Source organism: Hetaerina americana, unplaced genomic scaffold, assembly GCF_022747635.1.
Source record: "Hetaerina americana unplaced genomic scaffold, ioHetAmer1.1.p SCAF_4, whole genome shotgun sequence".
Taxonomy (NCBI): Eukaryota; Metazoa; Arthropoda; class Insecta; order Odonata; family Calopterygidae; genus Hetaerina; species Hetaerina americana.
In genome coordinates this window covers 87,236,552-87,248,338 of record NW_027286985.1, presented here as the reverse complement: position 1 = coordinate 87,248,338, position 11,787 = coordinate 87,236,552, and the positions used below count along the sequence as shown (strand labels likewise).

Below are 11,787 nucleotides of genomic sequence, written 5' to 3'. Positions count from 1 at the left end.
GATAGGGTGTCAAACCAAATGCCAGGGACCAACTCTGTGAGGAAAGCACCAATCCACACACAATCAAATGCACAAATTTACACAAAGTATTGGATGTGGCCTATTGTCCTAGCAGAGGAAGATAAAATGAAATCACGAGTGGTGAGATTCAAATGTTTTCGAATTTCAGCCATGAGGAATATGTGAGGGACACCTTTTTTGGTTATTATTTAAAATGAATTTATGCAAGCATGCGGTAATGTAAAAATGATTGATAAACCTTATCAAAACATGATTTCACTAATTGTGTGAATTACCAGCGATGAAAAACCCTGCGGGAACAAATCCGAAATGTTACAACTTGAAAACAATATGATTCGCCATAATGATTCGCCTAACAAAGATAATAATTATTATTACACCACAAGCAGTTGATATTGAAGTAAAATCCAAATCTGACATGTTTAATGAGTTAAGAATAACAAATTCATTGTCAAAAGCATAAAAATAGAGAAATATTAAAAGTTGTGTTTGAGAAAAGCAAGTTTGTGAAGTGGAATGGAAGTATATTATGGCAAACATATACTAATGAACTAACTAGGCATACATAAGAATGTGGATACAGAGCTGATCACTGAAGAGACAAAGAGCCCAACATCTTCTAACTTCTGGTGCTGTTTAAAAGTAAATGCTGACTCAGGAGCTTTACATTTTGGTTATTCTTGCCATGCAAGGGTGTTTCTAGGGAGATATGAAATCCTTCACATGATGTGAGATCAAAGTGAACAACTTCTACTATGCCCAAATTTTTCAAGTATTGCGTGAAATTGTTGCAACATTTGAGCTAAGAAATCAAGCAAAAGCAGCCGCATTTGGCTAAGAAGAAAGTTTTGTTTCATCAACACAATGCACCAGCTCAAAAATCCATTATTGCAATGGCCGAAATTCATGAATTAAAGTTTGAAATGCTACCTTATTCACCAGGTGTAGCCCCCTTAGGTTACTTTCTGTTTGGAAACTTGAAAAAATTGATGTAGGTCAAAGATTTTCTAACCATGAAGAAGTGATGTCGGCAGTTAATGGCTATTTTCAGGAGCAAGACTTCTTATTATAAAAAGGGTATCAAACTTATTGAACAACACTGGGAAGAGTTTATAGAGTTGTAAGGAGATTATGTTGAAAAATAAATACATTTTTATCCAAAAGTTTTGTTTTCTTTGTTGGCTTGGGTACTTCTGGGATTACCCTCGTATTATGCCAAATTCTATTGATATCTGTTGCATGGTGTAATCTTTTGGGGCAACACTAGTGCTGTGCTAAGGTCTTTTCTATGCAAAAAAAAGTCTGAAAGCTTTGGCTAAACTGTCGTTTAGCGAAATCTTTCATAGCTACTCCTGGAAGGTCACTGTTTTTTTTAAATTCAAAATAATGATTCTACCATGCATACGTATTTTTTACCATGAATTGATCATAGTTAAAAATCCAGGATTATTTTTACTTACCTCATCCGTTAATTGTCACTTCACTTGTGGTAGAGAAAATGTACATTCAATTCAGCAGTCTCACACTGTATCTAAGAAAGGTCCTTATCATATTCCTTAACTTATTTTTCTTAAATTGCTAATTAATATAGAAAATAAACCCACTGTAAATAGGTTTAAAAATGAACTTTAGCAGTTACTTCTAATCAAGCACTATTATAGTGTGGATGAGTTTGTTGGAGATAACGTGTCAGCTGTGTCACACATAAGAGTGTGTATGTTGTGTTTCTGTGCATTCCTTTAATTATTAAATGCATTCAACTGCCATATTTCATGGAAGTGTGTATTTTCATTTATTGTATCTTCATTTATTTTTGTAATTATTTTTCTGTTTATTTTTATGACCATTTTCAATGTCACATGCCTGACTGATTGAACAATACAACACCTAAATAAATAATAAATTTTTAAGCCTTTATATTACAAATATTCATTTGTCAAGGTAGAAGGGGATGTTAATTCTCACCAACTGCCAGAAAATACCAGTTTAATGCTAGTATGCAATTTATTTTACCGAAATATTTCGGTTGGTCTACATTTTGTGTTAACCTGTTTCTGCACTCACTAACCTGTTGCTACACTTACTATGAAAATTAGGTAGACTAAAGTCCTCGATTATTTAAATAATTCCCAGATTATTCAACTCCTAATCTAGTAGAGTAAATTTTTTATAATTATCAGACATGATGCAACATTATTAAATTTAAGATTGGTACTCTCTTGCAAATCTTCAAATATCTATGAGCGTTGATGTACGTATGTACTTGTAGATGAGACGGGATTGCAATGTTGCGGTGGCTAATGTATTGGCTTCCCACCTGTCGAGTTCCTGGAGACAGCAGATATTTTTAAGTGGCAACCCAGTGGATATTTTGGCCTGAGTTTTTGTGGAGGGTGCTTTGAGAGTACCCTTTCCGTCGGATGGGGACGTTCAACTGTGGTCCCTATGTCGCCTTTCATTAAGAGTAGGCTAATGCTGATGCTGGATGGTCTTCCTCTAACCATTCTCTCTTCCCATCTATCCCTAATGGCGCACTTGACCTTAGCTGTCAGTCGCCTCCCCTAAAAACTATTACTACAACATGTAGATTAGATCTGTGATAAAACTCACCATTATGCTTTCAACATTGAGGTAAATTATGGCTTATAAGTGATAGGTCAAAGGGCTCACGCGGTATATATTTATGAATTGTGCATATTTGAAGAGTAGTATTTGTTTATACAACTGTGAGCGAGGATTATAATTTCATCCACACCCTATTTATGTGATATAGGACTCAGCATATAAAAATATATGTACGTGGTCATAAATAATGTAACTTTCAGAATAATACCTCTTTTGTTGCAATCGTCCGATTAATTATTATACCCATGTATATGTGTTAGAGGCACCAAATTGAATTTTCCCGCCTCCAATGGGCTCAGTCAAATTTCGAATGCTATAAGAAACCATGAAAGGCCAGAGATGACGAATATGTAGGTCAGGAAAAGCAGAGTTTATTGACTGCTTCGTGAACGGCAAGGAGGTACTCATTCTCCCTCAGAAAGTCACGTGCCTCGTCATCTTTACTTATCAGACGGCTCCACTAGATTACAAATTGTGCAATGCTTAGGCTATCTTCTTTCATCGGAGGAACTGCTCAATTTACCGTATCAAAGCGCATTTTTCACACCATAGCCATCAAAGAAGCATATAAAAGTGAGTACCTATTGGTTCTACCGTGGATTGTAGCCCGTTTAATGATTTCGATACTGCTATTCTTGCTGATCTATCGTGAAATATTGACCGTATGTATGTCATTTCAATTCACTGTGTAGTGTCGAATTAGCTCTTTTCCCCGATTTGATCACATAGGGTGATTGGAGAGAGTGTGTTGCACCGAGAAAAATATTTAATGCTCCCCGATCAATTCACGAGATCGCAACCGTTTTCATTTTGCGGTATGCCCGCAAGTCTTATTCGCATCCCTTATACTCGCTTTCAATACAGAAAAATATTAATTCTACAAGTTCCTTGACAATTACATTGTAAATTGATTTGTAAAAATTGTTTTGAAATTTGGATGACTAATGATGATATTTTTCCGTCCGTATTGAAATGTAAGTCGTGGATTGTGCGTGACACCCAGCCAATGAAAGGAAGTACGGATGACCTTACGGGTTCCCGCGCGTCTTACAAACATAGGACCCGCAGTATGTCAGTCTGCTTTCGCATCCCTATCCGCTAGTCTCACGCTATGTTCACATCCCCGTACAAATTGATGCTGCATGGATAAATTTCAGGAAATCTTGCATCTGGTAAAATTCAATTCACTGGCCCATATGATGTCTACAATTCGAATGTAATCAATAAGATTCAATCCAGTGAACTTTATTCGAACTTCTGAGAGCTTATTCCAAAAATAATAAAACAGCTTAGCATAGATATTTCACAAATTATGAAAATTATTTATGTTATTAGCGAGGCTAATTAACTATATGAATCCACCGCATCGGTCCAAAGATCGGTGATCATGCCTCGCTTTGGAACCCCAACTGGTGTCAAAAGTTTCCGGACAACCAATGAGGAGGGAGAAGGTTGTCGCCGATAATTAGCGCGGATTTTATTGGATCACCTGCATAGGGTCTTCGACAGTCCAAGTAGGGCTCTTTAAAAACCTATATTTGTGCTAGCATCGGTTGAATTGCTATGGCCCGGCTGCATTGCAAGACCCACCCGCCCTAGCTTACACAAAGAAGGAGGCGCGGGACCGAAGTCTTTCAAGTGTCAACCAAAACGTACGAGGTATCTGAGCAGTATTATAAGTATAGCAACAATTATCTTCGTTATTAAACAGGCGAATCTTTACAGAAATTCCTATTGCTTTCAATGTTCAACATTTTGGACATGTTTCCACATGGTTTTTCGTTGTTGCGAAAGACGCCTCTTCGTGAACATTCGTTCATACTAGGGAGTGTTAACCTGGTGCTATAGTAATTTTAAATGCTAGCAAATGTAGTCTCATAATATGCTCGAAGGCTCCTGAGCGCCTGCCTACTGCCGGAGAGAAATTCCCCATATTGCGCACGAGTAAACACTGCAGCTCTCGGCTTGAAATGACGCCAACAATTATCATTTTACTCAAGAGTATTTTCAAGGAAAGATGGACAATTGTGTTCTCCTTTAGCGTTCTTGGCCTTTTTCAGAAACGCAAAATATTGGGATTTTGTAATTTGATTCATCGAAAATATTAGCAGGCCTATCCACAGAAATGTTTCGGTTAAGAATAATCAATAAAACCTAAGGAATTTCATAAGTGGATTCATGAGACTGTTTCTCTGACTGAAGTTTTCAAAACATCTGAAGGAAGCAAGAGAATAATATCATTGCCGTACTTCTTTGGCTGTCATGCGCATTGTCCGGATTTGGTAATAATTTCACAAAAAATTGATTTCACATAAATATATTTATGCATTCTGATCGGAACGAAAGAAATATGACGTTGCTTCCTAAACGTTCAGTCAAAAACTAGAAAAAAAATTAATGGACATTTGAGTCTAGTGACTTACAAAAATAAACCATTATCATACTGCAGTGTCATTTGTAGTGCATTGCAGTGCTGACTATTATGGCGAAGTCGGTACACGGAAAGACGTGAATTTTCACGAATTAGAACAGTAGGACGCTCGGAAAAATTGAATGAACTTGATCTACAGGATGTGTTGTACCATTATTTGGATACACTCCTGCTTATTACGAGTGTCAAATCCATGTTCTTCCTAATTATTTAGACGAGTTTCTTCTCCGCAACTGACTTCATCAGACTTTCGCGTCTCAAGATGCGATTTAATCCGATCTTCTTGTCAATATTGGACCCTCGCATTCGACGCGCCAACGCTGAGAGGAAAGATGCTTCGGAGAAATGTACGTGATATCTGAAATTGGAGATCAAAAAGATTATGCGGACATGTGAAGTGGTTGCGACGTGCTACTGACAAAAATACTCACAAGCTCACAGACTTCGTACTTAAATCGCGATGTCTGGATGCGAGACATTTCTGACTTAAAATTTTCTACCCCGGCCATCAAAGACTTAACGCTCCGCTAATCTCGTAAAGTTTCGTAAAAATAGTTTTCAGTCGTAATACAAACCAGTGCAGCGAAATCGGAACCCCCGCATTCAAAAATCAAAGTAATATGCATTAATCTAGGAGAGTGAATTTTTGACAAATAAGGACTCTTAAGAAGATTTTCTAGAAAGTTCAGCCTCCCAATAAACATTCACGGTGTAATGTTATCTTTCTGAAATGCATGGAGGTGAACCTCTTGAAGGAGTCTTATCAATTATCCATTTGATTAACAGGTTTTGGATTTTCGGATCTGCGGCGTCGTTCCATGGCTCAGAAGATTTAAGTTAGTTCTCGCAGCATGAGCGATCATGTATTGGATCAAAGATCTACTGTCTCCTGCAATGGGGACGAAATGCAATCTTCTGAACATTGGAACGACGCCGAGTAGAACCCGAAAACTTAAAACCTGCAATCTAAATTAGTAAGATGTCAATCCCACAGCTAATACTGACTGACACCTTACTAATGCGCGGCCAATAGATCACACACTCCTCGCTTCTGAAATCTAAAGGCTACGATAGCCTTCAACAGAAAATTTGACCATTGATTTATTTTTCTGAGCCTTCAAAAAAACAAAAATATTAAAAATAGGTATATGAGCAGTGGAGAAATTTCATAGATTTCAAGTTCTAGTGTCATATTTTGCACTAAATAAATTTTGAAAAACAAAATCATCGTGTTTATCAGATTTCGCTACTTTCGTAGGCTTAAATAAAGAACATTATTTTCTGTTAAAGATCGCATGCACTGAATCATTGTTCCACCTAAACCGTTTTTTCTACATATTTTCGACTTTCAGATGAATTTCCCGTATGAAATAAAAGATGCGGACGAAGAGGTTGGAAAATACGTTTCTAGCATTTTTCAAAAACGAAAAAAATGTTTTTTGCAAGTAGGCCCAAAAAATTATTTTCTATTTTCCAAATATCGAGATGAAGCTGCTGGTTATTACAACCTGGAACTGCGGCCTGATGACGTTTGGGTGGTCACATTTCCAAGATCAGGTGAGTTTCAATGCAACAATTTCAGAGTGTAAAGTTTCTTTGGAATCAGGTGAGTTAATTAAATGGATTTAGGGAAGTTCATTATGTGTTGCTCGAACATCGTAAGCATTTGATATATATTACTTGTATTCCCGATAATATGCATTCCCGCAATGTTTAGATATGAGGCAATAGATAAGTTTCTTTCAATTATATATAAATCATGAGATTGCGGGAAATATTTGGAGAACATCACCAACGATTTTGGGCTCGTTTATTATCGCCAACAGTGTAGTTATTCTTTATTTTTCATTAGAAAATTAAGTGTTTTATAATGTTTTCATCTGACCTAATTCAGATATCAACCGAATTTTGGTTTGCTTTGGCTTTTCTGCATCTTACATTTTTTATCACACCTTTTAAAAGTCTTTTACTCATTTTTAAATCAATGAATTCAAATAAAAACCTTTCTAACGTATCGCATTATTCACGTCATAATGTATAGTTTAAGGACATAATTGAAATATAGCGCCTCTAAGGCGTTGTATTACAATCTTAAAACGAATTCACAAACATTTTTGATAAACACTTTCGATTACTGTCTACTCAATAGTAAAAACTCTCCTGGCTATTCAAATTAGTGTTTTAAGGAAAAAAGAAACAGTTTGAAAAGAACTGAATACATGAGAACGGTGTGTTATCGGTACTCTTCTGTTTAGACATATTATTCGTTGAGGGGATCGAGATGGTGCGGGGGCTAACGTACTGGCTTCCCACCCTGAGGGCGCGGGTTCAAATCCCGGCGGTGTTGAATATTTTTCAGAGGTATCTCGATCCCTACTTGAGGTGCTTTGTGGAGGGCACTTTGAGTGAGTACGGCGTCCGTCGGATGGGACGTTAAGCTGCGGACCCCTTGGCGCCTTTCGTAAAGAGTAGGCTAATGCCGACGCCGGGTTTCTCTCCACCCTTCATCCTTTCCTGTCCATCCCCTATGGCGCAAATGACCTTAGCTGTCGGTCGCCTCCCCTAAAAACTACTACTATTCGTTGAATTTCAGTGATGATTCGATTTAGTCAGTTAAATAGTCATGATTTTTATGTATCTCGCATTCAATGCTTTCTTATTCTGGCGAGCAGCAATAATTAATTGCATAATGGATGATGCAGAAAAGAAACAAATATTTTACAGGCAAAAAAATGTTTGCCAATATTTAATAATAATGTAGCCAATGGGCTTCCCAAGGTTGCTGAAATACTTGGACCTAAATGACAGGAAGAGCAAAATATACCCAAGATACTCCTAGAATTATCTTAAGAACCCATGCTCATTAACGCATGGACTCTAAAGTCGGAAAATTTGAATCAGTTGAAACATCTCTGAAGAAAGATGATAATATATGAGCACGCAACATTATTTGATATTTACTTTTTCACGGAAAAAATGAGGTAAAGTTCATTCAGACATGTAGAAGAGACAAAATCTTAAAGCTGCAGTCCAAAAATGGAATCGTATATTTAATTCGGTGGATATTAACTGTTATCGTGATCTAATCTCAATCTACCCCCCCCCCTCTCAACCAAAATTGATAATGAGTTATTTGTTTTCTATAGGAACAACCTGGACACAGGAATTAGTGTGGCTAGTGAACAATGATCTTGACTACGAAAGAGCTCTGAATGAGAAACTGATTGACCGCTTCCCTCTACTCGAGTGAGTAACCGAGATAAAGGAAAATGATCGTATTATAGGATAAGTGATTTCGGCAATGAGCTTAACATGGTGATCACCCATAGATAAGCCTCATTTCTTCCTTAAAAATACTCTGTGTACTGATTTTCGAAACACTTCTACTCTTTGTTTTAAACCTAGGTTAAGTGTGCTGGCGCGAAATGAAATTTTTGATTGCTTAATGGAGGAGAACAAGGATGATTCTACGAGACAAAAGGATATCAAGAAACTATTTTCTCCGGGATATGAGATGGCGAAGAAAATGAATTCCCCGAGACACTTCAAGACTCATCTGCCCTTGAGTCTGCTGCCACCGAAGCTGTTGGATTCTTGCAAGGTAAGAGTCATCCATCTACTCTACCCTACCGAAACAACTTGTGTCACTCAAAAACACCCGATCTACCCTTGGCGTTATCACCATAAACTGCCTTGAGCACGTCATGATTCTCTTTCCCGGGTTTGCCCAGTTTTACGCAAAATTTGGCGGCATATTGCTGTCTCAATAACTGGTTAATGACGGAGCGTAACGAGGTCACGTTATAGAGGTTTCGCAAACGAACGATCCGCAATCCACAAAGGCTGGGAGCCAACTATCACCGGCATCCACCCTTTCCTGAGACTCTCCTCCTTCGAACCCAGCCAGAGAATCCACCGCCCGTCCGTCTTTCCAGGAAAAAATAAGTCAATCTACTTTTGGGACAGACGTAATGGAAAATGTCTTCATCAGTTAGTTATTAGATACTGATGAATGACTATTATTGGCAGTTTACCGTTTAAGGTAGAGTTTTGATGGACACAGCCTACACAACTGTACAACAATGAATTTACTTGCCTCTCCTATCAAAAAACAATCTGACAACAAATACTACCGTGAGTTTCTCATAAATTCCACATACTTCTTTCTCCCCTTCATTCCATACAACATTCCTATCCTGTTCCTTCCCTTTTCTCATTTGCTGAATATTGTCCCTTCTGTCACAGTCTTCAACATCCCATTGCCAATCAAAATGCTCTGCATCCATCTTTCCTGCCTCCTTTGGAATTCTCCCTACAATCCTCTCTCCTCCCACTCCACTTCCTTGTTTGTTTTGTTTTCTGTAGATTTCTCCTTTTCCATCCTTCTCTACACTCAAATTTCATAATCCTCCAAAAACGCCTACCGTCTTATTTCAAAGACCATGTTCCCGCGACGTTCTATATCAAAGTTTAAAATAGCCTTTTCTTAACATCCTAACTCATCGTCTCTGTCATTCATTCCCTCCTTCTGGTGAATTTTCTTTGCTTAACGTAATGCTTCTTCTTATCGCAAGTCCCTACTACTTTGATATTTTGGTCCAGAATACTTCCGAGATACGTAAACTGCCCAACCTGCTCAAATGCATGAGCTCTTATGCTTATACCCAACTTAGCTTTCCACATTTTCGAAAACATTCATCTATGTTTTGTTTACATTGGTTATTATCACCATACTATTGCACTGACTTTCCAATGCACTCAGTGACGCTTCAATCCCATGGCTAACTGGAAAAATAAAGGTTGATCATCCTCAAGCGATACTGATTTTATGAATTTTCTACCGACTTCCATGCCTATCTCAAGTTTTTCTCATGCCTTATTTGATCCACATATACGTTGAATACCAAAGGTGATAATGGACACCTCAGTCTCACCCCTCTTACTAACACTGCCATTCGCGACTCCCTATCCACCACCTGCACCTGAGTAGCCGGAGGCGTATAGCGAATAAGTCGCTAACCCGTCTAATCTACGCCTATCTTCTGAAATCCATAAAATCTACTCAATTCACTCAAGTCCATTCTATCTCACCATCGCGTAAGCCTGGACCCAAGTTGTCCTCATCAACATTATATTCTCTTTCTATGTTTAACCTTGCTGGGTTAATAACTTTACCATACAGTTCTTCTATACAGTTCTCCTGTATATTCCTTTCATTCCTCTTGAATATTCTCTGGTTGAATCAATATTTTTCCTGACTCTTCATTCAATATTTGCAACTATTTTCCTTTCTTACTTCTTAACATTGTGTTTACCTTCCTGCAAAACGTCCTGTATAAATTTCACCCTTCCTTTGTAAAATTTCTATTTCTTCGCACTGCGTCTTCCATAGCACTTCTTTTACCCAATTCGTTTCCACCGAAGTTTGTTATTAGATTCTTTGTACATTCTTCTACCTTACTCTATGTTTACGATCTTCCGTATACTTCTTTCGCCTATCTTCCTAATCATATCGCCTGAAATCCATTGTTTTCCTTTCATTTCCTTTGATTTCGTTTGCAGCTAACTGTCTCGTCTGTTATATTTCACCGAATCTGACTTCATTAGCACTGGATTATGATCTGAAGGTACATCAACTCCCGGGAAACTATGCGAATTAATGACGCTGTTCCTAAATTTATGTCCAACCATTACGTAGTCTAACGGATATCTTTCTGAATCCCCGGGCATTTTCCATCTGCACCAACGCCAATTTTGGTGTTCACATAAATAACCAGTGTTCGTTAGGATTTAAATTAGCCTCCTGCTGTACTGCATTGCTTTCTTCCCATTTATGGGCAGTCTTCGTTCCTAAAGCGTAATTATCGACATCATTCACATCTCTTTCCTGGCATCCCGTGGCATTCTAATCCCTCATCATTATAAAATCCTTCCTTCTAGGAACATCTGCAATTATTTCCTAAATTTGATCGAAAACCTTGTCGACTTCTTCCTCCTACGATTTCTTGGTGGTATGGCGGCGGATTGGATGTTACCCCTAAATGGCGCATCTCGCCAAAGTTCGTAGAGTCCCGGTCTACATACACGTACAAGCAATCCTAAACCCTTAGCTCTTATCAATTCAAATCTTGATCTCCTCAATTGAAGCTGAATGTCCAATAATTCCTATATTGCTTTATATCAGTTTTGATCTCAGCTGAATATCACTATATCTTCCCTATAACATGTGTTTTTTTTTCATTTTAGGTCATTTACGTCGCGAGAAATCCTAAGGATGTCGCTGTTTCTTATTATCACTTTAATAAACTTCAAAGAGATTTTGGCGAAGAAGTGAGTTTCGAGGAATATTGGGACCTTTTTCAGAGAGGATTACGTAAGCTCATATAAATCGCTGTCACAGAGCTTTGTCTACTTCGTGATTGTTTCAAATCGACTCTGGTTTCTTCTGTTTCTAGTTCATTGGTCTCCTTATTGGAGTCACGTCGAAGAGGCGTGGAATGACAGAAGTCACAAAAATATGCTACTACTTTTCTATGAAGACATGAAAAAGGTATTCAATCGGAGGTCAGTCCATTCCACCTAAAGCGATGATCTCATTTTTAAATGGAGTCATCTTTCCGTTCCATGAATATTACTCTAAATAATTATATATTGAAGCTGCCATGGCCAACGCAGAACAATCAGTTTTCAGGAATTTGTGAGACGTTATC

General features: G+C 37.9%; 1 protein-coding gene across 1 annotated transcript in view; it reads left to right on the top strand.

Annotated features, from left to right (window-relative positions):
- Positions 1–6,429: 6,429 nt before the first annotated feature.
- LOC139692502 (sulfotransferase 1C4-like) overlaps positions 6,430–11,787 on the top strand; it is a 7,627-nt gene continuing 2,269 nt past the window's right edge. The window contains exons 1-5 of the mRNA XM_071590721.1: positions 6,430–6,634; positions 8,224–8,323; positions 8,483–8,678; positions 11,324–11,450; positions 11,533–11,627. Of these exons, the coding sequence (XP_071446822.1) occupies positions 6,430–6,634; positions 8,224–8,323; positions 8,483–8,678; positions 11,324–11,450; positions 11,533–11,627 (723 nt within the window). The remainder of the gene's footprint in view (positions 6,635–8,223; positions 8,324–8,482; positions 8,679–11,323; positions 11,451–11,532; positions 11,628–11,787) is intronic.